General features: G+C 42.0%; 1 protein-coding gene across 1 annotated transcript in view; it reads right to left on the reverse strand.

Moving 5' to 3' along the window:
• The window catches only part of IPCEF1 (interaction protein for cytohesin exchange factors 1), a 61,980-nt gene that overhangs the window by 37,335 nt on the left and 1,309 nt on the right, over positions 1 to 23,336 (reverse strand). Inside the window, exons 3-5 of the mRNA XM_081094757.1 lie at positions 8,672 to 8,745; positions 6,874 to 6,945; positions 567 to 625 (exon numbers count right to left, since the gene is read on the reverse strand). Coding sequence (XP_080950883.1) covers positions 567 to 625; positions 6,874 to 6,945; positions 8,672 to 8,745 — 205 coding nt within the window. The remainder of the gene's footprint in view (positions 1 to 566; positions 626 to 6,873; positions 6,946 to 8,671; positions 8,746 to 23,336) is intronic.

Raw genomic sequence — 23,336 nt, forward strand, 5'->3', positions numbered from 1 at the left:
TCTGCGACCCTGGCACCTAACGCCTCTTCTTTTCCATATGAAGGAGCACTTGCATCATTAAGGAGAATCAGAAGCCTGTAGTTGTGAACCCGGAAAGCTACAGACTGGGCTGAAAGACAGATTCGGCCTGTGTCCCAACCTGACCTTCAGGTTCCTAATACAAACGTAGGGTAATTATGCTCAGCACACATCTGGTGGAAATATTAAAATATCAGAGAGGAAACAGTGGGATGAAAGTTACCTGTCTAGATCATGATGAGATGATGCCTATGAGTAAGAATCCAGTAAGTGAGGCAATGAAACATTTGCATTGGCAATTGTGTGAGATGTCACTGAAGCCTCCAGTTGCTAACGAGTGGGTGAAGTGTGAACAGTATGCACAGCCAGCAGAGGAAGCTCGATTCCATGCTGGCGAGTCTGTGCGATTGTCTCTGCATGTTCTCAGATAATTTTAAATGCCAACGAATGTTTCATTAGGACAAGGCAATGTATAGAACTTGACATGGTTTTTTTCAACCTATTCTAATTTTCTTGCTAAATTTTCATAATTTTAAAATAGAACATACCTTCGTCTTTTGTAGTGGATTCATGATGGGTTACAGATAATCCAAGCTTGTTTAACCACCTACAATTTAAATAGAAAATAAACATTTGACCAAAGAGATTCACCTTTCCCTAGACCATGAAAGAAGATTTTGGGCCAAACTTTATAATACACTTGTCAGAATCCTACGGTCAGTCTAAACATTTCCAGCACAAATTTGTGGTATTGAAACGTAAGACTTCTGGTTTCACAATATTTTCATTACTTAGGGCACTTTATAAAATATATATTTTTTATTGATTTTAGAGAAGAAGGGAGAGGGATAGAGAGATAGAAACATCAATGAGAAGAGAGAATCATTGATTGGCTGCCTCCTGCACACCCCACACTGGGGACTGAGCCCTCAACCTGGGCATGTGCTCTGACCAGGAATCAAACCATAACCTCCTGGTTCATAGGTCAATGCTCAACCACTGAGCCATGCCAGCCAGGCTACTCAGGGCATTCTTTGCAAGAAAAGAAAAGAAATGAGGTGGCCCATTATCCAGTTGACTACTGTGGGTAACATTACATATTCTAAATAGATGAACAAACATATTTTTTGCAATTGTACATTTGAAATTGTTAGCAACCATGAAAATCTTTATTATTAAGTTTAGCAACTTTACCATTGAAGTTTTAGCTCTGTAATTCTTAAAATGTCTGTTCATTTCACACAAAAATAAAGAAAAGATGATACATTTTTAAGCCAGAATTTTTATTTTAATCAGTAAAAGATCTAGCTAGAGCTAGATAGTATACCTAAACTGAATAATGTTATGTAAAACAAAAACTGTCCATGTCATCTCTTCTATTGATTTACCATTTTGTTGGCCATGAATTCCAACTAAACATCAATAACAAAAATAGAACTAGATGACCCTTAAGGAACTCAAACTTGGCTTATGACTTCAGGTGACTGCAGTTCTTTCTCAAGGGTTTTGCTAGGAACATATTTTATAACACTGAATTTTTAAAAGATATAAAAGGTCTATTTCATATGCTCCTAACTATATAACCTATTTAAAGGGAAAATACTATTTGGGGGCGGTGATCATCAAGCAATTAATTTTCCACATCTTTCCAGTTTTCTGTATTTTTAAAAGATGTTCCATATTGTGTATTACTTTTGAGAAACCAGAGCCTTTAATACTGCCCTAAGTCTACCGACACCAACAAAATAACAATGCTATGCACTTCAGGATTCACTTACTAGTATCCCTTTCACTTCCCTGAGACCTGTAACGCCTCATGAACAACTTACAGGCCACACACCAAGGACAGAAGTATTGCACATTCCCACCTGTCAATCAGTTAGGAATCTTTACCCAGCCCTCCACCTGCCATGGCCTTGCTGCATTTTTTAACAGAAAATATAAAATGAACTGGATTGCTAAAAATAAATAAAATAGGACTGCCTGCGAGGAAAAGGTGAGTCTCAGCCTCATCTCTGAAAACCCCTTCAGCACCATGAGTGGCTCTTAACGGCCACTTAAAACTGGAATAATACCTGGGCCCAGCTCATGCCATTGGCACTGGAAAAATGTTCATCAAGACCCAACAGAATAAACAACAAAACAAGGAAGCAGGAAATCCTACCAAAACAATGCAAATGGCTAATAAACATATGGAGAACATTCTCAGCTTCCACTGTTTTTTGGGTAATGCACATTCAAACACAGAAAAATATTTTTCATCACTAGATGGGCAACATTTTAAATATTTTTTGATTTCTAGAATTTAGGAGAAAACATTGTAATCTTTTTTGAGTTGAATATGAAAATTGATGTGGCCAATTCAATGCAGGCAATTCAATGATAGTATTCAAATTTTAAATATCCATCCTTTTTGCCCAATGAGTCTAACTATAAATATCTAGCCTACAAAACACAACTTCATTACACAAATGACAAAAACAAGAAAATAAAACATAATACAATATAATTGTCCATCAATAGGAAAATGGATCAAGTATGGCACTGATTCTATCAGGACTGTGTTATGGTGGAGCTAATAAAAGGACAGGTGGGAAGCCTTGTAATGACCTGGAAAATCCTACCATACTGTGAAGTGAAAAAAAGAAAGTGAAAACATGTTTAGGCTGATTCCATGTACTTTTAAAACTATGTATCTGTATACATCCACAAACTGATATGCAAAGAAAGCCTCAGGAAGGCTATACAGCATACTGTTAAAAGTGGTTAATCCCAGGGAGAGAAGTTGGGGATATGAGGAGGTTTTCACGTTGCATACTTCTGTATTATATGATTCTTTTATCTATATTTTTATTGATTTCAAAGAGGAAAGGAGAGGGAAAGAAAAATAGAAACATCAATGATGAGAGAGAATCATTGATCGGCTGCTCCCTGCATGCCCCCGACTGGGAATCGAGCTCGTAACCCAGGCATGTCCCCTAATCAGAATTGAACCTGGGACCTTTCAGTCCGCAGGCTGACACTCTATCCACTGAGCCAAACCAGCTAGGGCTGTATTATATGATTTTTACAAGAATATATTTTATGTGTCACCTAACTAAAAGAAATATTTAAAAGCACATTTTTAAACATTGATCAGGCAAAGCACAATGAATTTAATGATTCACTTTAAAAATACCAAAAATAAACTCATTCTTAGTTTATACATAATTTCATAATTATATAAGCTAATCCCCCCCCAAAAAAGTATATAAAAGTGAAATAAACAACACATTTTGACATATCAAGACAAAAATGGTTTTAAATTGAGAATGCCTGAAACAAGCAATGACACGAAAATACAGAAACAGCAGAATGGAAGGGTATTGATAATAAAAAAGGATTCCTCCCAGCCATTACCCAAAAACCGTGTCTTTTTACTGGTAATTTCCATGGTCAGTTACTTGCTGTGAAAAACTGGCGATTGATCAGAATCTTGTTTGAGCGTTTTCTTTCCAGCACCCACTGGCTTAGAGCACCTCCTTTGCTAAGAACATTTTAGTTAAACATCGAGGCAGTAGAAAATTTTCTATTTGTGGCTAAATAGATGGATGCACAATAAGACTGGTATTTACACAGAAGATGACAGATGTTCCCGGGAGTGTGTTGTATGTTGACTTGCCGGGAATGTGTGTGTTGGAGAAACACAAGTGCTAAGAAATTGATGGGAAAACAAAGCACATGCTTCCCGCAAGCACCGTGGGAGAAAGGCAGCTACCACCGGCCTCTGTTCAGAAACCAGCTCTTTCATTCCCCTTCACCACTTACCCTGTCCTGATACATCGAGGGCCCCTTCAGAGCACACGGCACAGCTATTAACCTTAACTGCCTTTCCCTCCATCGTCCCAGAGAGAAATGTCACCACCCAAAGTGCCGTTTCCCAAAGAGGAGGGTTTCTAAAGCAGAACCCGTCTCTCCAGATGCCCTCACGCCTCCTTCCCCAGCATCTCGGCACCCCCTTGAGAAACATGCAGCCACGTGATGTACTGGCTCCAACAGGCCACCTCAGTAGGAAAAGAAACTCCTCAGGGGCTAATGCAGAACAAACCCTTCAACACCACATGAACAGCCTTGTGGGAGACGTTAGCCTGGAGGCCCCAAGAGATTCTGCATTGATGGCTATTAGAAAAGCCATCTTCAGAATAATAAAACTTAACAATCTATGTATATAAAAGCCTACGTGGCCATTATGACCCGTCCACCGAACAACCAGTCAATCAGTCTCTATGATGCCCACTGACCACCAGGGGGCAGACACTCAATGCAGGGGCTGCCCCCTGGTGGTCAGTGCCCTCCCACAGCCAACCTCCTGCAGCCAGCTAACCTACCCGCAGTCCCTCCCCCCAGCCGGCCAGCTCTGATCGGCCCTAATTGGGACTGGGCGAGATGACCCAGATCGACCGCGATCTCCAGCCAAGCTGAGGGACTCCACCCATGCACGAATTCGTGCACTGGGCCTCTAGTGTATCATAAATGAAAGAAATTATGATACATTTGGGCACAGACAAAATGGGCCGTTTGTCTATGAGTGGCCGCATGGACAGTTTTAAACTCTAAAGGTCATTCCAAACTATGGGATCAGAACACCTTACATTCAAATTTCAATTTACACCTTGCTTGTAAGCTGGAAAGATAAGTGTTAACATAATTTCAAGTAAAATTAACAGATCTTCACAGCATAGACTGGCAATAAGATCTTGGCTTCGGTAACTACGAAAGGCTTTGACTTAGCCGACCAGGCAGAGTGTGTATGTCTTAGTTATACTAGTAGTTAATACTCATGCAACGCTGCTTGCTGTCAGATTCTGCAAATGGAAAACACAAAAACTGACGATAAGTGGACTAGAAACATAAACATAAACTGGAAAAGAGGGTGAGCAAGAAGCAAAGTAATACAGATGTGTGGTTTATAGAGCAAATCTGCCTGAACTGTAACGGGTTTAATAACTTTGTACTGGTTCACAAATGTATTTTGCGATGCCGGAAGAGAAATTCACAGATAACAAAACACTGAGCACTAGCTGTTTCTCTGGTAAACTCGGTCTCACCCTTCCCTCGTCAGAGAGAACAGAACCACTTTGAAAGATCCAGCCACAGGATGGGTAGGAAGGATGTAGACAGGAAGGAAGCTGGAGATACAAGACCCTGTTTGAGAGAAGCCAGGGACAGCAGGAGGCTGTGAGGGGAGGTGGGGGAGGGGGGCCACTTGGGGTTAATGGATGGCTCAGCTCCAGGCTAACTGGGGCTCCAAATACTGCTAGGCAAGACATTAAGCTTTCCACACACCCCTTTCACCCCTAGGGCTTGCTAGTCAATAGGATTTAGAGTTACTCATGTAAATAAAAAAGAGCTTTGACAGTGAAGTTTTAAAAATCTTTTCCTTTTGTGTGTCTGCTCTTATTTTTTTCAGACACTTGAGAAAGCCAGGAAGGAAAAGCTAAAATCAGAAAGAGGGAAGAAACCACTTCTCTCTTTCTCCAAGTAAACAAAAGACTTGTTTGAAAGACTCAATTGTCAATTCCTTGCCTTGCTATTTCTAACACTGGGTTTCTCAATAAGAAGCTCTTCTGCCCTCACATGAAGGGTCGTGGTGGGGAGATGAGTGTAGGGAACCAATGAGAAGGCTTCTAGCTAGACTGGACTGCTCACGGTATATCCTATAAGGTATGTGTGTGCTTGTTCGTGTATGCTTGGTGAAAAGCAGTTTTTCTTTAAGTTTCTAGAGCAAGAAGGCAAAAAGAAGTTATATACGGCAGATAGAACAGAAAAATCATTATATGTAAATAAATAAAATAGATTAAGCCATAAACTCCATGAATGAATCATGTCTGCATCCTTTATTTCTAGTGCCTTGGATCTGCTACAATGGGACAATAGCAGGTGTTCCATAGACATATTTTAGTTAATTATGTAAGGTAATAAGAGACACTAAGAATTCTTGCCGTAGCCATTGTCAGCCTAGTGCACTAGGGTCTTGGGTTCGATTCCTAGTCAAGGGCACATACCTGGATTGCAGGTCTGATCTCCCATCCTGTCCGGGGGCGAGTGCAGGAGGCAACCAATCAACTGATCTATGTGTGTGTCTCTCTCTCCTCCTCCCTCCCTCCCTTCCAGTCTCTTTAAAAAAAAAAAAAATCAATGGAAAAAGTATCCTCAGGTGAGGATTAACAACCCCCCTCCCAAAAAAAAAAGAGAGAGAGAAAGACACTAAGAATCCTGAAAATAAAGCTTAGAGTGCTCTCTGAAGCCTCAAGCAGGTAGTACTAGATGCATACAGTCCACTTATTTAAACAGAACAAATGGGAATCAGGAATTTAGGGGCATAAAACTTATGTCAGCTATACCTTGAACAAGAATGTTCTGCAAAATATTTGTGATTGCACATGGAGAGCTAATAAATGCATGAATCATCATGGTATCACACAGCACATATGAGACACTATAAAGACCAGAATTCTGAAAGCTACAAGATCAGTTATATAATACTTTCCAGCCTTCTCCCCGTGATTCTGATTCTCATTTTAACATTCTCTTACAATTATTTGTCTCTTCCTTTCTCAACTTAGTGGTTCCCTCAGAAGATTCTCATTACTTCTTCCAAAAATAGCCGTTTTGATATGTACAGCTCTCCAAAAAATGCTCCCAAATACTAGAGAAGAAAGCAAGAAGACTTTGTAGCTGCTAAAGAGATTAATCCTTAAAGCATGAGAAGTTAATAAAACAATAACGGATATGAACATCTGATTAAAATTCAAACACCTGTCCAAAGTAAGACTATTCCCCTAGAGATTGGATTTAGCAATTCCCTCTACTTACACATTCATTTCTTGCGTATTCTCAGCTGCAAAATAAAAGGTCTTGATCTGTGGATGGCTGATCTTGAAAGCACTTGCAGGGGGAAAGCACAGACACATACAAAATCAGTGCTTGGAGTCATCAATGGGTTTGAAAATAAATCAGTCAAATATAAATACAGTAAGTGCACCTGCTTTCTTTGTCACTTTACAGGAAGTCATTTAGTCACATGAAATACCTATTGTCTAATCTCTATTTCATTTCGAGAACAGAGGGTTAATTCATCACGTATGAACATCCAGAACAGGACTGTGTCAGTGGTTTCTATTTAAAACATACGGGCGTATTCTTTTATTTTCATTTACTAACTTCTTTGCTATTGAGATAATACATTAAAATATAGAGTGATGGAGGTGTCACTTCAAAATACTTAGATCAGCTCCTTCAAGAACAGTCTAATTCAATCACATAAGTGTGAGCATTTGTTTACATGAAAATAATCCAGTATAAAACTTGTGATAACCCATCAAAAACCTTATCCAGCCACTCTCTAGTGCATAAAACATATGAGGTAGACTTAGTTTCAAATAAAAGTATAAAACATTAAAGATAACAAATAATAAAGTGTTTCCCCTTTACCATTTAGACCGGAAGTCCTACAGTACGGGGCAAGGACATTTATAAATAGTTTGGTCCAAACTACAAGAATCATCACAAACTTGTGTATCACTGGATATGTGCAGCTACACCATCGTGGCAAGGGCTTAAAGCTAGCACCAGTTTATTCATTTTCTTAGAAATAAGCGAATCAGTTGCTGATACTAGTAACATAGATCAAAGGAAATGCGCTTTTCTTTTCTTTTTAATATATTTTATTGATTTTTTTTACAGAGAGGAAGGGAGAGGGATAGAGAGTTAGAAACATCGATGAGAGAGAAACATCGATCTGCTGCCTCCTGCACACTCCCTACTGGGGATGTGCCCGCAACCAAGGTACATGCCCTTGACTGGAATTGAATCTGGGACCCTTGAGTCCGCAGGCCGACGCTCTATCCATTGAGCAAAACCAGTTAGGGCAGGAAATGCCTTTTTCTAACAAAACAGGAAAAGATGTCAAAGGTAGAAGAAAGATTAAGAAAAAGGTGAAAAGGACACATATGCAAAATGCAGCTGGATGCTGTCAAGAACACCTGACTGGGAGGCTGGATAGCTGGTCTAGAGCCAGCCCTGCCATGAGTTCTAGACAAGTCCAAACTCTCTGGGCTATTCCCTTCTCAACAAAACTAGGACCACAGCTGGTGACTCTTTTTCCTGTTTGTTCTCAAATCTTTGGAACTTACATTACATCAAGGTGTCATCCCCAAGTCTAAGACATCTCAAGAGAATTCAATTTGAAGATTGCTACTGATAATTCTATTATAAACTAAGGAAAAGTAGTCTTGCTATAATATAGACAGCTCTGGAGAATTCTATTTAACTAGTCATTCTCTTCACAAGGACAAAACTTTGACATCTGACCTCCCTGCCAGTTCTGGAAGGGAGCTTGTTTTTAATTCTGTCACAGACACAGTCGTCAACAACATGCCATGTCAAAGCTCCATGGGGTTTTAAAACCCATCTGCTCCACAAAATGCAGTTCCTGAAAATAAGAGGTTAAAAGCTTCTATTATTGTTGGGGTGCCAACCCATGAAGCTCAAAGTTCTCAGACATTGAGTGTTACTTTCATTAACTTCCAAATCACCACATCACCCAAGGAACTTTATGAAGGGATAGTATTATCCTGGCTCAGAGTTTTGTGGGAAATAATAGACAACTTACTGCTTTTTTCTGCATTCAGATGCTTTCTCCACAGTGAAGTCAGGCAGGTTGACAAATCCTTCAGCTTTTTCTGCCTGAAACACATACATACCACATACATGAATCAGTGCCTTAGTCTTGCAGTTAGGTTATTGAGATTACATACAATGAATAAAGAGAGCATAGATGAAATAAAGGAGAATCAAAAGATATCTTCCTGAATCAGCACTGGACTAATCCTAGATACACATTTTACTAGAGAAGTTTGATAGTCACCTGTAAAGTCATCTAGAATCTTCCCATCAGTAGTAAGATAACACAGCTTAGGGATGGACAGCCATTGTATGGCGCCCAAAGGACCTGCCCCGCCCCTTCCTCTCTTCCTAAACCATCAGAGCTATCCTTTCTGCTGAGCCTATAGGTATCCTCAGCATCATTCCCATCCTACTCCTCTAGGAAGTCACAGCACATAAGATGGAACCTAATTAGCACTCATATATGGTGGACAGAGGCTTGACTTTGGAGTTAGTAAATTGAGGTTCATATCATAGATTTATCACTTATTGGTTGTTATATGACTTAAATGAGTTCAGGTAAATAAAACACTTAATGGGCACCCAACAAACATTATTTCCTCTCCCAAGACTGTAGGAAGTTCCTTGGGGAAGAAATCACAGTCATATCTGGTAAAATCTCAGCTCCATAACTGATCCCTCAGCTTTCTTTCTACACAGGAAAGACTGCCGAAGAAAGAGGCACTTTTGAGATATAATATGAATGCCACTTTAAAACATCAATATTTTTATAGGACATGTACTCATTCTTCCACAGTCTCAAAGGTGCTCACCCTTCCCCATTCCCTCAGCCTAGAATAAGTGCCTTCCCTCAGCACCCAGCACCAAGGGTGGGCTTCACTTAAATACTTCTTGCTATACTTGCTTATCTGGTTATGTGCCTGTTTCCCCAATAGATTGTGTGTACTTTGAAGGAAATACTCCTGTCATTTATATTATACTAGAGGCCCAGTGCACAAAAATTTGTGCACTCGGGAGGGAGGGGGGGTCCCTCAGCCCAGCCTGTGCCCTCTCGCAGTCTGGGACCGCTCGGGAGATAACGACCTGCTGGCTTAGGCCTGCTCCCAGGTGGCAGAGGGCAGGCCCAATCCCTAGGTGCAGAGCAGGGCTCAGAGCAGGGCTGATTGGGGAGTTGGGGTGCCGCCCCCTGTCATGCACAGAGCAGGGCAGATCGGGAGGTTGTGATGCCACCCTCAGTCACGCTCAGGGTAGGGCCGATTGGGGGGTTGGGGCACCGCCCCCTGTCACACTCAAGGCAGGGTCGATGGGGAGGTTGCGGCGCCACCCCCTGTCATGCACAGAGCAGGGCCAATCAGGGGGTTGGGGCGCTGCCCCCTGTCACTCACAGAGCAGGGCCCATCAGGGGGGTTGGGGCTCTATACCCTGTCACGCACAGAGCAGGGTCGATCAGGGGGTTAGGGAGCTCCCCCCTGTCACTCACAGAGCAGGGCCCATCAGGGGGTTGGGGAGCTCCCCCCTCTCACGCACAGAGCAGGCCTGATCAGGGGGTTGAGGAGCTCCCCCCTGTCACTCACAGACTAGGGCCGATAGGAGAGTTGGGGCACCGCCCCCTGTAATACACAGAGCAGGGCAGAGCAGGGGGTTGGGGAGCTCCCCCCTATCAGGCACAGAGCAGGGCTGATCAGGGGGTTGGGGTGCCTTCCCCTGTCACAAACAGAGCAGGGTGGATAGGGAGGTTGTGGTCCCGCCCCCTGTCACACACAGAGCCACAGGGCGATCAGGGGGTTTGGGTGCTGCCCCCTATCACACTGATCCCGTGCCAGGAGGCCTCGCAGCTCCGCTGATCCTGGTGCTGGGAGGCATATTACCCTTTTACTATATAGGATAGAGGCCTGGTGCACAGGTGGGGGCCGGCTGGTTTGCCCTGAAGGGTGTCCTGGATCAGGGTGGGGGTCCCCACTGGGATGCCTGGCCAACCTGGATGAGGGGATGATGGCTGTTTGCAGCTGGTCACACCCCCTTCAGGGTGGGGATCCCCACTGGGGTGCCTGGCCAGCCTGGATGAGGGGATGATGGCTGTTTGCAGCTGGTCACACACCCTTCAGGGTGGGGGTCCCCACTGAGGTGCCTGGCCAGTCTGGGTGAGGGGCTGAGGGCTGTTTTCAGGCTGGTGGGTGACTGAAGCTCCCAACCACTCCTTTTTTTCTTTTTTTTTTATTCTGGGCCAGCTTTAGCTCTGAGGCTTGGCTCCAGCTCTTAGGCCTCGGCTGCTGAAAGCAGGTATCTGGTTTGTTTGGGTTCTATAATTGAAACACTGTTTTAACTCCAGCTCTGAGATCCCGGCTGGCTGAAAGCAGGTTTCTGGGGTTTTGTTTATCTTCTATATTTGTAACAATGTTTCAAACTGCAAGCTCAGAGGCCGGCAGCCGCAGGCAGGGAACATTGGAGTCCTCCGTCAGTGAAGCAAGCAAGCCTCATGTTCGCTTCAAGCTGCCTGGCTGCCGGCCGCCATCTTTTCTGGCAGTTAATTTGCATATCACCCTGATTAGCCAATGGGAAGGGTAGCGGAGGTATGGCTAATTACCATGTCTCTCTTTTATTAGATAGGATCATTAATACTTAGGACAAGGCAAGTGTTCAATGCCTGTGAAATAAAAAATGAGTTTTATAAATGAATGAATATTAAGAAACTGTTTTTTTCCCCCCTGACAATAAAGTGATGAAATGAGATGTAGAAGCTGCTTTGGAAAAACAGTTTAACCGTTTCTAAAATATATAAACATATAATTGCCATACGAACCAGCAATTCCACTTGTAGGTATCTACCCAAGAGAAATGAAAACATACACCCATACAAAGATTTGCATGCAAATATTATAGCAGCATTGTTCATAATAGACACAAACTAAAAACAATTTAAATATCCATCAACTGGTAAATAAATAGTATGGTATATTCTTACAATGAAATATTCTTTAGTGAACTATGAGCACATGCTAAAAGCATAAATGAACCTTGAAAACATTATGCTAAGCTAAGTGAAAGTTAGATACAAGAAATCTGTATGATTCCATTACATGAAGTGTAGAAAAAAAGGCAAATGTAAGGAGACAAAAGGTAGAATGTGATTACTTGGAGTTGGGGGTGCGAATGAAGATTAAATGAAAATGGGCATGAAGAATTTTATTGCTATAATAAAAATGATTTAAAATTGATTTATTAAGATGGTGGCGTCACTCGGTAAATTTACCAAAAATTATTGAATTGTAAATTTAAAAAGAATGAATTTTATGGTATATAAAATATATTTCAATAAAGCTGTTTTTCAAAACATGAGATGCAGGAAAAGTTTGGAGAATAAAAAGCTATCAATGAAATCCTTCCCATTGGGCTGTCAGTAAGACTTGAAAGAAGGTAAAATATGAGGTCTCTGATGATCCTGCTTATGACTCAATATGATTGGTTCAAACTTTAGACACATAATTGGTTTAATATTTCTTACAGTCTATGGTGTAAGCCTAACTATAGCTTCAGTTTTGGACTACAGGAATTTTAGAAACAAAAATATTTTATTTTAAATTCACCACCCTTCAGACATATTTTTAAAATTGATTTAAATAGGACATCAAATTTTAATATTTAAATACAAATTGAGCGTTCATTGCCATCAAAAAGTCTGGCTTTTTCACATTATGTGGCAAAATAGACAAAATGACTTAAGTACCTGCATAAGTCAGAAAGGTAGAAGGGCAGACCTAGAAAAATAAGAGTGATGTGTATTTTTCAAAGGCTAAGTCAGAGAAGACCAAACCAGCAACAGATGAAGTCTAATAGAAAAAAAATATTATGTATTTCATGGTTAAAAATAAAAAGTATCATTATCTTTCTATTCTCAGTGAAACCATATTACCTTGATTCAAAGAAACCTGATATTTTTTTACACTGTACTAACTCTGAAATCAAGAGGCATCTTAGAATCTACATGGACTTTCATTGCAGCATTTCCCCCTCAAAACCTGTCACTAAACAAATTACAGGTCTTTAAATAAAATCTTCACTTTGAGGGGAAAATCATTTTGAAAACAAAATATAGATTTTTTGTAATATGCTTTTGTGTGTATGTGTAAATATGAATTTAACATTGTTGGGATTAGTTGAAATAAAATGTAAGTGAGGTGACCCAGTGCCTCTCAGAACCCGGAGAAGCTGCACACTCCTGTTCTCCAAATGGGTGTGTGGTTTGCTCAGTACTCCCAGCTCCCTGGGAACAGGCAAAGTCTGAACTCTAAGCAAAGCTGCCCATTCCTTGTCACCTTAGGACAGTTGTCACTAAATTCTCATGCACACACAGGCTTGTGACCGCTAGAGAAATCTGAATTATAGTCTCTAAAACACAGGCCTAAAATCAACTGAGATGGAAGAAAACATAAAGCCAATTGTGAAGGTTCTAGTTCTACAGAGAAACGGTCTCAGACACGGCTGGTGGTCATGCAGAAGCAACGCAATGGATGGAAACTGGGCAGTAACGAGCAAGACTGCATGGACCCTCTGATCCAGGACCCCACTCCTAGGATCTGTCCTAATATAATGATGTGCAATGACACGTGCATTGCACCATTTTTGCAACAAAAGAGACTGTAAAGAATCCAAGTGCCTATCATTGGGGGGGGGGGGGGGGGGGGTGCGGGGCGGGCGGCGTTGAATAAACTGTGGCATCCACATGCCAAAAATAATGATAAGAAAATGACATATGCTCATAGGGCAATCTCCAGGAAATGGCAAAAGAAAAAGCAAGGTACAGTGCCACAGATATCGTATGCTAATTTTGTGTAAGGAAAGAGAAATCGGGTATGCCTCACTCAGTATACATAGTTGCTTATATCTACAAAAAGAATGAATGGAAAAATAAAACAAAAACAAAAAAGGAGGAAGGAAGAGGGTAGAGGCATAGGGAAGAAAGCAAGACGTATCTGGCCGTAATTTGTAATATAGTGTTGACTGTGGAATTGGGGTAAATGATATATATTAATAAAACAAACCAAAAAAAGAAGCAATTCCTAAAATTAAAAAACGAATAGAAACCAATGAACCTAACTGAATACAAGCCTGGTGATGTAACCCCACAAATAATGACTCCAAGGGCCCACAGAGCACAGAATTTTGACTATACATAGTGGGATATAATCTAAGACTTTCAAAGTGACATTGCTATTATTTTGTATATAGTTTTAGCAGTTTTTCCTTCTCTCCCTCCCCCCAAAATTGCATTTAATCTAAATGTCCCTTCCTCCCCTCCATAGGCAACAGTCCACGATGACACTGCTTTGTTCTGTCGGATGTGCCCTCTTCCTTTTTGAAAAGGAAGTAGGCAGATTACACACCAAGGCAACCTCCATTCTGCACATATTGCTGGGCAACCAGGCAGAGGGTTGAGCCAATTAGCACTGGGCACTGAAAAATTTTTAAAAAAAGGATGTTTTGTTTTGTTTTGTTTTGTTTTCTTCTAGGTATCAGAAGCAGACCTGGTAGTAAGAATGCCTGAAGTCCCTTTAAGAACTATAATAATCTTGACTAACATCTAATAACAGATAACATTTATTGAGAGCTCAGCATAGTCCATTGAGGTAACACTATCTTAAACTTCAGAAGAAAATTAATCAACATCCAAGTGCTAGAATTTACGAAATGATCGGTTTCTAACTTAGACAACTAATGGGCATTATACAACGGGCAAGTTATGTGGTATTATTGAAGTGACAGGCACCTCAGACCAGAACCCAGAACTCAGTTAAATCATCCTAAGCGTGAGATTGAAAAACATCTTTAGTCACAACGAGGAGCTAATATGGAAGAGAATTTGCAGTCAATGGATGGCACAAAGAAAGGACCTTGGACTTGGTATCAAGTGTCTCAGTGTAAGCCACCTACTGTGTGATCTTAGGCAGAGCACACAGTGAGAAAGCAGGTAGATCCAGCACCTCAAGGTGAACTCCATTTCACATAGATGTATATAATACTGTTACATTGTTAAAACTATAAAAAAACTAAGGTTTCATGATTTCATTATCTGAAAAGAATTAGGCAAAGGAACGAAAAGAAAGCAAAAGAGAACGAACGTCCCAGAAGACAAAGGTGAAATAACATAGGTTTTTCACTCTGTCCATTGTCAGCCGAGCCCTCTGAACAGCTGCTTGTGTGTGTCAGCCTTCCCTGTCCTCCTTGCATCAGACTCGCCACTGAAAGAAATATTTTAACGTCTTTGGAGAACAAACATGCTAGTAAGCTCACCATAGCCTTCATATATTACTTAGGGTATGTTTTTTATTAAACTACTAGAGGCCCAACGCACAAAATTCATGCGTGGGGGCAGGGGGTCCCTCAGCCCAGCTTGCACCCTCTCCAATTTGGGACCCCTCAGGGGATGTCCAAGTGCCGGTTTAGGCTAACTGCCTCTGTCTGCAGCCCTGATCGCTCCTACTTTGCCCCCCTGCTGGCCTGATCGCCCCTACCTTGCTCCCCTGCCGGCCTGATCGCCCCTAACCGCCTCTGCCTCAGCTTTTGGCCTTAAAAACCTAAGTTGCCTCTGCAGGAAGCAAGCTGGTGGGTCAGGGGAAGGTGCCACCCCATTACCCCGCTGATGCTGCCACTGCCGGCCTGAGCCTGGGCCCTTCGCAGCCTCCCACGGCTGCCTAAGCCTCAGCCCTCGCAGCTGCTGCAGCTTTGTCTGGAAGGACGTCTGCCCTAATTAGCATATTACCCTTTTATTAGTATGGATTCTTGCATTTGGTTTTATCTAACATTACCCTATGACTATGATGGGATTTTGACCAAAAGATACTTTATTCTGACAAATGCCTAGAAATTCTACCTAGAAAACATTTAGTAAATGTTTTTGGCAAATAAACAGAAAGGCCCAATTTCCTCCAGACCCCACAGATCCTGGCATTAATTATAAAAATGGACTGAAAATGTCGATGGTGGTAACTATGATGGCGCTGAGGATGCCGAGGCTCTGACAAGAGAAAAAGGGGCTCCGAGGGAAGCAGATCCCTTGTAGCAGGTGCTGCTGGGGAACCCACCACATCCCCCTGACCTAAGCACCCAGGGCCACTGGCCAGGACTCCCACGGACAGCACCTGCATCTCTCCGGGGGAGGGCTGCCCGGGCTGCCACATCCCTCTTCTCCACCTGTGCTGAGGTGCTGAGGGGGCACTGCCCCCAGGGTGAGTCCTCCAGCAGTGACCACAGGACTTGGTGTGCACCGACCCCAGGTCCCGTCTGAGGTGCATATATTTCACAGGCGCTTGAGAGTCCCCCAGCAGAATGAAGCTTCAGTTACCCACAGTCGTCATCTGTTTGCTAAGATGAGCTTTCTTAGCTGTCTACCCTTTGCACTTCCCCATTTCCTCTCCAAGTATTTCCGGTATCACTTCCCAAATAAACTACTGGCATCCAAATTCTCTCCTCAGGATATGCTTCTGGGAAACCTGAACCAAAATGCCATTCCTTTCCAAGAAAATGACTCTACTCACGGTTCCTACTCACAAAAGCCCAGCTGCCTGGCACCCTAAGCCCTCGTCATTATTTCCTCCTAACGATCACCCAAGGTTGACCACCTCACTAGCATGTGAGGTGGTATTTCGTGGTAGCTAGAAGCAACTGGCACTCTGTTCTATTTGTAAACCAGTTCTCCTCGCTCTCCATTCTTACTTACATTCCTCATTCTCTCCCTAGGGAGTCATATTTTAAATGAAATTAAGGTACTAGTGAACTTTCTGGTAATCTGGCAGACAAAGATAGTCACTTCCTTCTGAAATACTATTTTCAAGAGAAATTAAGATGGAAACATCACAATGGAAAAGAAAGCACTACGTAGGAAGGAAATTTTTAAATGAATAAGAAGAAAATTGATTAAATCTCACTATTACCGAATAAATGACATCTCTTTCATCTAATAAAGTTCGTCTACCATTCATGATTAGAACAGAAGTGGCGAAGAGTAAATAAAGGAACTCCACTTAAGAAAAGTAAAAATCTTGTGCATTTGCTTTCAATATTAAAACTTTAGGAGAAACAAAGAATAAGTTTAGTTCTTTTAAAACCACGGTTAGTCGGTGTACCATAATCTTTTAAAAATATATATATATATATATATTTTTTATTAATTTCAGAGAAGAAGAGAGAGGGAGAAAGAGACAGAAACTTCAGCAATGAGAGAGAATCATTGATCGGTTGCTTCTGCCTGCCCCATATTAGGGAGTGAGCCCACAACCCGTGCATGTGCCCTGAATGGGAATGGAACCGGTGACCACTTGGTGCATCGGTTGATGCTCAACCACTGAGCTACACTGACCAGGCATTAGAACAATTTTTAAAAATGCTACTCGAAAAGTCATTATTTTCCAGTAAAGGATGAAAACCCATTTGCCACAGTAAGTTGCATAAGCTTCAGAGTATGAAAATAGTGGTTAATGTGCTACTGATGAGAACCGTCTCTTTCACCCCCCTCCCTCCCCCGGGTAATAGCTATTTCTCCACAGTTCTGTTGAACAGATGAGGAGGAGGAGGAAGGCCCAGACAGGTGGGCGGTTTGCCTGAGGTGTAAAGGGCTGCAGCATCCGGGTAGAGCCTGTCCTCCTGATTCAGAACCCAGGGATACCTTAGACTCTTCCTTCTGTCTTTTTGGAAGACATTGTTTCAAATAGATTCCCTTAAATTCTGACTCCTTTAAAAAGTACTCAACTTTTAAGAATTTCTGCTGCATAGCTTCCTTTTTGACGTGTTCTTAAAGTATGCTCTATGGGAGGCTAGCCACGGCAGCACGATGACAGATGAGTTTATCAGTGAGCTGGTCTGTGGGAGCAGCTGGGCCTTTGCCCCTTAAAGGAACGCGCTCCAGAGGGATGATAAATCCTCATGTAATGACTTCTCAGGAAAACCCTCAAATCCAACCCAAAGTTCAGCTCATCCCAGGGGCCACTTCTCATGCTATTGCTTGAGAAATGTACACACAGCCCTCATCACTCCGTCATGAGTTACCTGAACTCTCCTTCCAGGTTAGCAACCCTGAGCTGAAGAAGCCCCCAGGGCTGTCTAGCTGACTCCCCCGTTTAATGCCTTAAAATCACCCTTTACTCAGGAGCAGGAGGCAAATTTTAGAATTTCGAGCATGGGAGAAGCCACTGTTACCAAAAGAACCCATTTCTGGTGTCTGAAAACCCTTACCACAATTCTTTTGCCTCCTAAAATCACAATATGTTGTAAGCACATTTTACCTAAAGCATATCCAAAATTGCCTTTCTCTGTAATCAATTCCTTTGATTTTTTGATGTTGTTTTAAGAAGCATGTGATCTTCTCAAAGTCGCTCTGAATTTTGCAGAGATAATGTTCTTGCCACAGTGTATTTGTAAAAAAATGGATGCATAGAGTCACAACACTGACCAAAGGGTATACAGCCGCATAAGAAAATGCAGAACTAGAATCCAGGTGACATTTCTCCTTTATACCATGCTGACAAAATCCACCTTCCTTCCTGCTGGCTTAAAAGAGTGACTAAGTTATAAATACACACATTTCAATATATGCATACACATATTAACATTTATACACATATATTAATAGTTATACAAACACATGTTGATAGGTAAATTAAATGTGTATTGCTTTATATTGAAGTTAGTATATGTATGCTTCTGTATTCTACCTGCTGTTAGCTATTTTAAAAGATGTTAGGCCCAACTGGTGTGGCTCAGTGGTTGAGTGTTGACCTATGAACCAAGAGGTTCGATTCCCAGTTAGGGCACATACCCAGGTTATGGGCTTGATCCCCAGTGTGGGGCATGTAGGAGGCAGCCAATCAATGATTCTCTCTCATCATTGATGTTTCTATCTCTCTTTCTGAAATTAAGAAAAAATATTTTTTAAAATATTTTAGAATAAAGGTATTTCTGATTTTAGAGTCTGTGGATTGATAAACTATAATAAATCTATATGTAACACAGCAGTTAGAAATGATGTTTGGATATATACTTATTGCCATGGAAATACGTTGAGAATGTATTGCGTAGGGAGAAAATCAAGTTACAACATTATGCATAGTATCATTTTATTTTTGGAAAACAAAAAAAGTTTGGAAATATCACAAAATGTTTACAGTGATTACACCAAAGTGGTAGGATCGTGATTAATGTAAACAAATAAATTCTCTTAATTCACTTGTTAATTTCTGTCTGTTTGCCTCCCTATCTTTTTCATTTTGCTTAGGTATATATTCCAGCTTTTCTAAGTGAACACATATTATTATACAATATTTTTAAACAATTTTAAATTAATTTAAATGTTCAAGAAACAAGACACGATGGATTCCACCGAGGAAAGATAAAGTCAGACAGAAGCTATGGCATCGCCCACCAGAGACAGCAGGCCAGTGCTGCGTCCCCTGAGTGGGCAGTTCAGTCATTGGCGTGCACCGGGAGGATGGGCCTGGGATACAGCCAAGCCCACGTCATTCGCTCTAGTGCCATCATCCAAAGGAGCCAGCACATCATTGCCTCCTGAGAACAAGCCAAGACATGAGGGATTGCACAGTCTTGGTGTTTTACAATTGATTGTGAAAAGTTTGGGAAAAATATAAAGGAAAACAAATTGGCAACATAAGCAATTGCTCCCACATTCTATGAATTTAGCAAGTAGGAGTTATTAAAAACTGCCTGCCCCAACTACAGACTGGCCTGACCATAAAACTATGACAGGACACCATGATTTTAGAAATACATTCTGGGAACTACTAAGGAAAATAAATATCAGGACACAGTGATAGCATCATAGACAACCTATAGATGAAGGCAAATGTCCATTTCAAAGATTGTCTCCGCATACCTGAAATTATAATGAGGGAAGTAACAGAATTTTTCTTCCTGGTCCTCCATCATTCCTGTGTTCGGATTTTAAGAGAACTGCTCACTGACAGCTGCTGAAACATCATTTTGCCCTGTGTAGTCCCTATATCCAAGTTCTCAACATCTTGCCTTTCATGTAGTATGCCCCAAATTTTCAGTTTCCACTCTTGTCCAGGAGTTCATGGCTCAACACCTGCATTTTGTCACCCTCTCCCACTGGCCTGCGGAAAGGTTCTTTATTCTATTCTCCAATACCTCCCATGAGTGAGTGCTGGGTTCATATTTTCACAATCCAATTTCATTAGATCATCTTCTGATTCGAGAATATGCAGTGGCCCCCTACTCCCTCCTGGATCCAATCCACATCCCTGCACTGTATGTTTGAGCCCCATTTACTGGCCCTGGCTCACCGCTAAACGTTCTACAGTTGAAGCTTGGGTGGGGAGGGTGGAGAAGTAGGAGAGATATGGGTCAGGAAACTCTCACAAGCCAGTAAATGAATTTGTACTTTATCCTAGGGGTAAGGAAAAACAATTGTGTGGATTTTAAACCCAGGATTTTAAACAGCATGAATTTTTATGGCTATTAAACTTGAATCTGCTTTTGTAAGACTTGGCATACAATTCTTGTGTGCTGTATCGCATTTAAGCACATAATATGAGGTGAGAAAAATGGCAAATGAGTGCCTGGACTTGACTTTTCTCAAGGAAGTCTAGCTAGTACTGTTTGAAGCCGCAAAGCATTGTGAAAAAAGAAGGTACGCCAGGAGTCAATTCCTGGGTGACAGCAATAACAAAAAATGCTAAGAGAGGGGAGGAGGCGGTGGTCTCCCCAGGCACTGTCAGGGAACAGTAGAGACAACAAAGGGGTCCCATGAGGTCACTGGTACTTTCTCAGGAGAATTACCCTAAATTTCATTTCTAGAGTTGTTCTCTCAGAACCCTATGGAAGGAGGAAACAAGGTGTCTAATCATGTCACCTACGTGCAGTCAGATTTGCATACGGCAACCATCCTGGGCTAAGGATATTCCTCTATGACACAGTCACAGAATTAAGGAGTTGGAAGGGTCCTTCCATCACCTACCACTAGTTTAATAGGATAACTCTGTTGCCAGGTAACAACACATTTATTCTCCATTCAATGTTGCTGATCTAACTCTACTTAGGTACAGGATTTGCTACCTGAATATCACTCTGTATGCATCTGCAAGTGAGGCCCGGGGTGCTTGAGTGTGTCTGATGCTGTCTCCGCTTCCTCTTTCTAATCTGGCCTCAGTCAACATTGCTGCTCCCTGTGGAGGCAGGAGATTCCTAATGCCCAAAATAGTAATTCATTGCTTAATCCCAGTGAGCTGATGAAGCCAAATAACACAAATCCGTAACTGTGTGCTGTTCAGCAGGGGCTCCTTTAAATTCTATAAAGACAAGGACAGCACCCGGGACATCTCTGCTGAATAATTTGATTGGATGAGAAAATGAATGCCACGTTTCTATCAGAGCTTTGTTATTTCCCACAGATGCGCCATTCTCCATCAGCACCCAATGTTTCCAACAACCTCTGGAAATTCCTGGGGAGCTATTAAAATGTAAATCAGTAAGTCCTCTCATTTTATAAAAGATACAGACTCTCACTTGCCACAACTACCTAAAAGCAAGAGCCTAAAATAAGATGAAACAAGAGGTTGAAGTTTACGTTAACATTAACTCTTCTTAAGAAGAAAACAGTATTTGTTTAGGAAAAATCCCTTAGGATAGCAGGTGAGACCCCAGCTCCAGGTTGCCTTAATTTGGGTAAAACCATTCCATGCTGGACAAGAAGATAAATGAATCCAGGAGGGCAAAAGAGAAGAGAGAAAAGGAGATGGTGGGAGATTGCATGCTTATCAAGGTGACTCTTTGTGAACCTCCCAAATCTTTGATCAAGTTGTTAAAACTCACAAAAGGCTTGAGGAAATATCCTATTATAATAAAAGGGTAATATGCAAATTGACTCTAACAGCAGAACAACTGGGAATGATTGGTCACTATGACACACACTGACCACCAGGGGGCAGACGCTAAATGCAGGAGCTGCCCCCTGGTGGTCAGTGCGCTCCCACAGGGGGAGCTCTGCTCAGCCACAAGCCAGGCTGATGGCTGCCAGGCTGACGGCTGCCAGCAGAGCGGTGGTGGCGGGAGCCCCTCCCGCCTCCTCAGCAGCGCTAAGGATGTCCGACTGCAGCTTAGGCCTGCTCCCTGCTGGCAAGTGGACATCCCCTGAGGGCTCCTGGGCTACCAGAGGGATGTCTGACTGCCAGCTTAGGCCCAATCCCCCGGGGAGCGGGCCTAAGCCAACAGGTGGACATCCCCTGAGGAGTACAAGACTGCGAGAGGGCACAGACCGGGCTGAGGGACCCCCCCTCCAGTGCACACATTTTTGTGCACTGGGCCTCTAGTATTTTTATAGAACTTGAAGAATTGTACAGCATGTTTTGCACAGGAGTGTTGGAGAGGGTACAGAGAGAAACACAGGGAGGAATGTTTATTCCACATCATTAGAATTGGATTTGGGTCCAGTTTAACCTATTCTTTACAGAATGGGTGCTTGTGAATTAGTGATCAGTGAATGTGAATTTATCAACTAAAAATTTTTCCCACAAACTATACACAGAACTTATTTTACATTTATAAAATTGCATGCTCTAATACTCTGTTGCTTGCACTATGGCACATACAAGTCACGTTAAAAGAATGCTGTCATCCTATGTAATAAAAGCCTAATATACAAATCAACCGAACGGTGAAACAGCAGAATGACCGGTCGCTATGACGCACACTGCACCAGGGGGCAGACGCTCAACACAAGAGCTGCCCCCAGCTGCAGGCCCCAGGCCAGCCAAGGTGAGTGCCAACAGGGGGCCCCCCAATCGCCCTGCCAGTTGCCCCACAGATCGGCCCTGATTGCCAGCCAGGCCTAGGGACCCGTGCACGAATTTCGTGCACCAGGCCTCTAGTATAAAAATAATTGTCCTGGCTTAAGAGTAATTCCTAACTTTTCCTTAGTTGATTAAAGGATATCCATTGCTGTTCTTCACTTTACTCCCAAAACAAACTCAATCTCTGCTGAGATTAGCCATTGGCTACTTTGAGGTTAATGGAGAGAGTTCCCATGTGAAAAATCTCTACTCATTCAATTTTCAACAACATCATCGATTTCAAAATGTCTCAAGCCAGGAAAGATCAGCACACCTTCTAACAATAACTTTATTCCTAGCCCTTTCCAAACAGAAAACTAGCCTGTGAAGAAAACCATAAAAGCATACTGCCTCGAAATGATAGATTAGCCAACTCTCTTATCAAGATTGTCCAAGCATAATTTAACACCATCACTAAACATGCCGAAGAACAAGACACAATAGTCACCGACTATTAGCGATTCCAAAACCAACCCATCTAATAAAGAAGGTCAGAGAAATAGAGAGTAAAGGAGGAGAAATGAAAATAGTGTCTGTGGACTGACACCCCTAATAGGTCTTAAAGCTGAGTCCCTTTTCTTGTAGAGACTTTAACAATGTATATTTCCCATATCCAATGCTGTCCACATGAATCCTGAGATGACTGGAATCTCGCATAGAATAGTAACATTAATAGACACGGAAAGTCTCCTTGATTAGGACATACATTTGCATGGCCTTCTCCAACCAAAGATAAGGCAGTCAAGCAGTGTGGCTTTCTCTTCTGTAAAACACAGAATGACCTACATATGTACTGGA

This window comes from Myotis nattereri (genome assembly GCF_964212035.1).
Source record: "Myotis nattereri genome assembly, chromosome: 6".
In the NCBI taxonomy this organism is placed as follows: domain Eukaryota; kingdom Metazoa; phylum Chordata; class Mammalia; order Chiroptera; family Vespertilionidae; genus Myotis; species Myotis nattereri.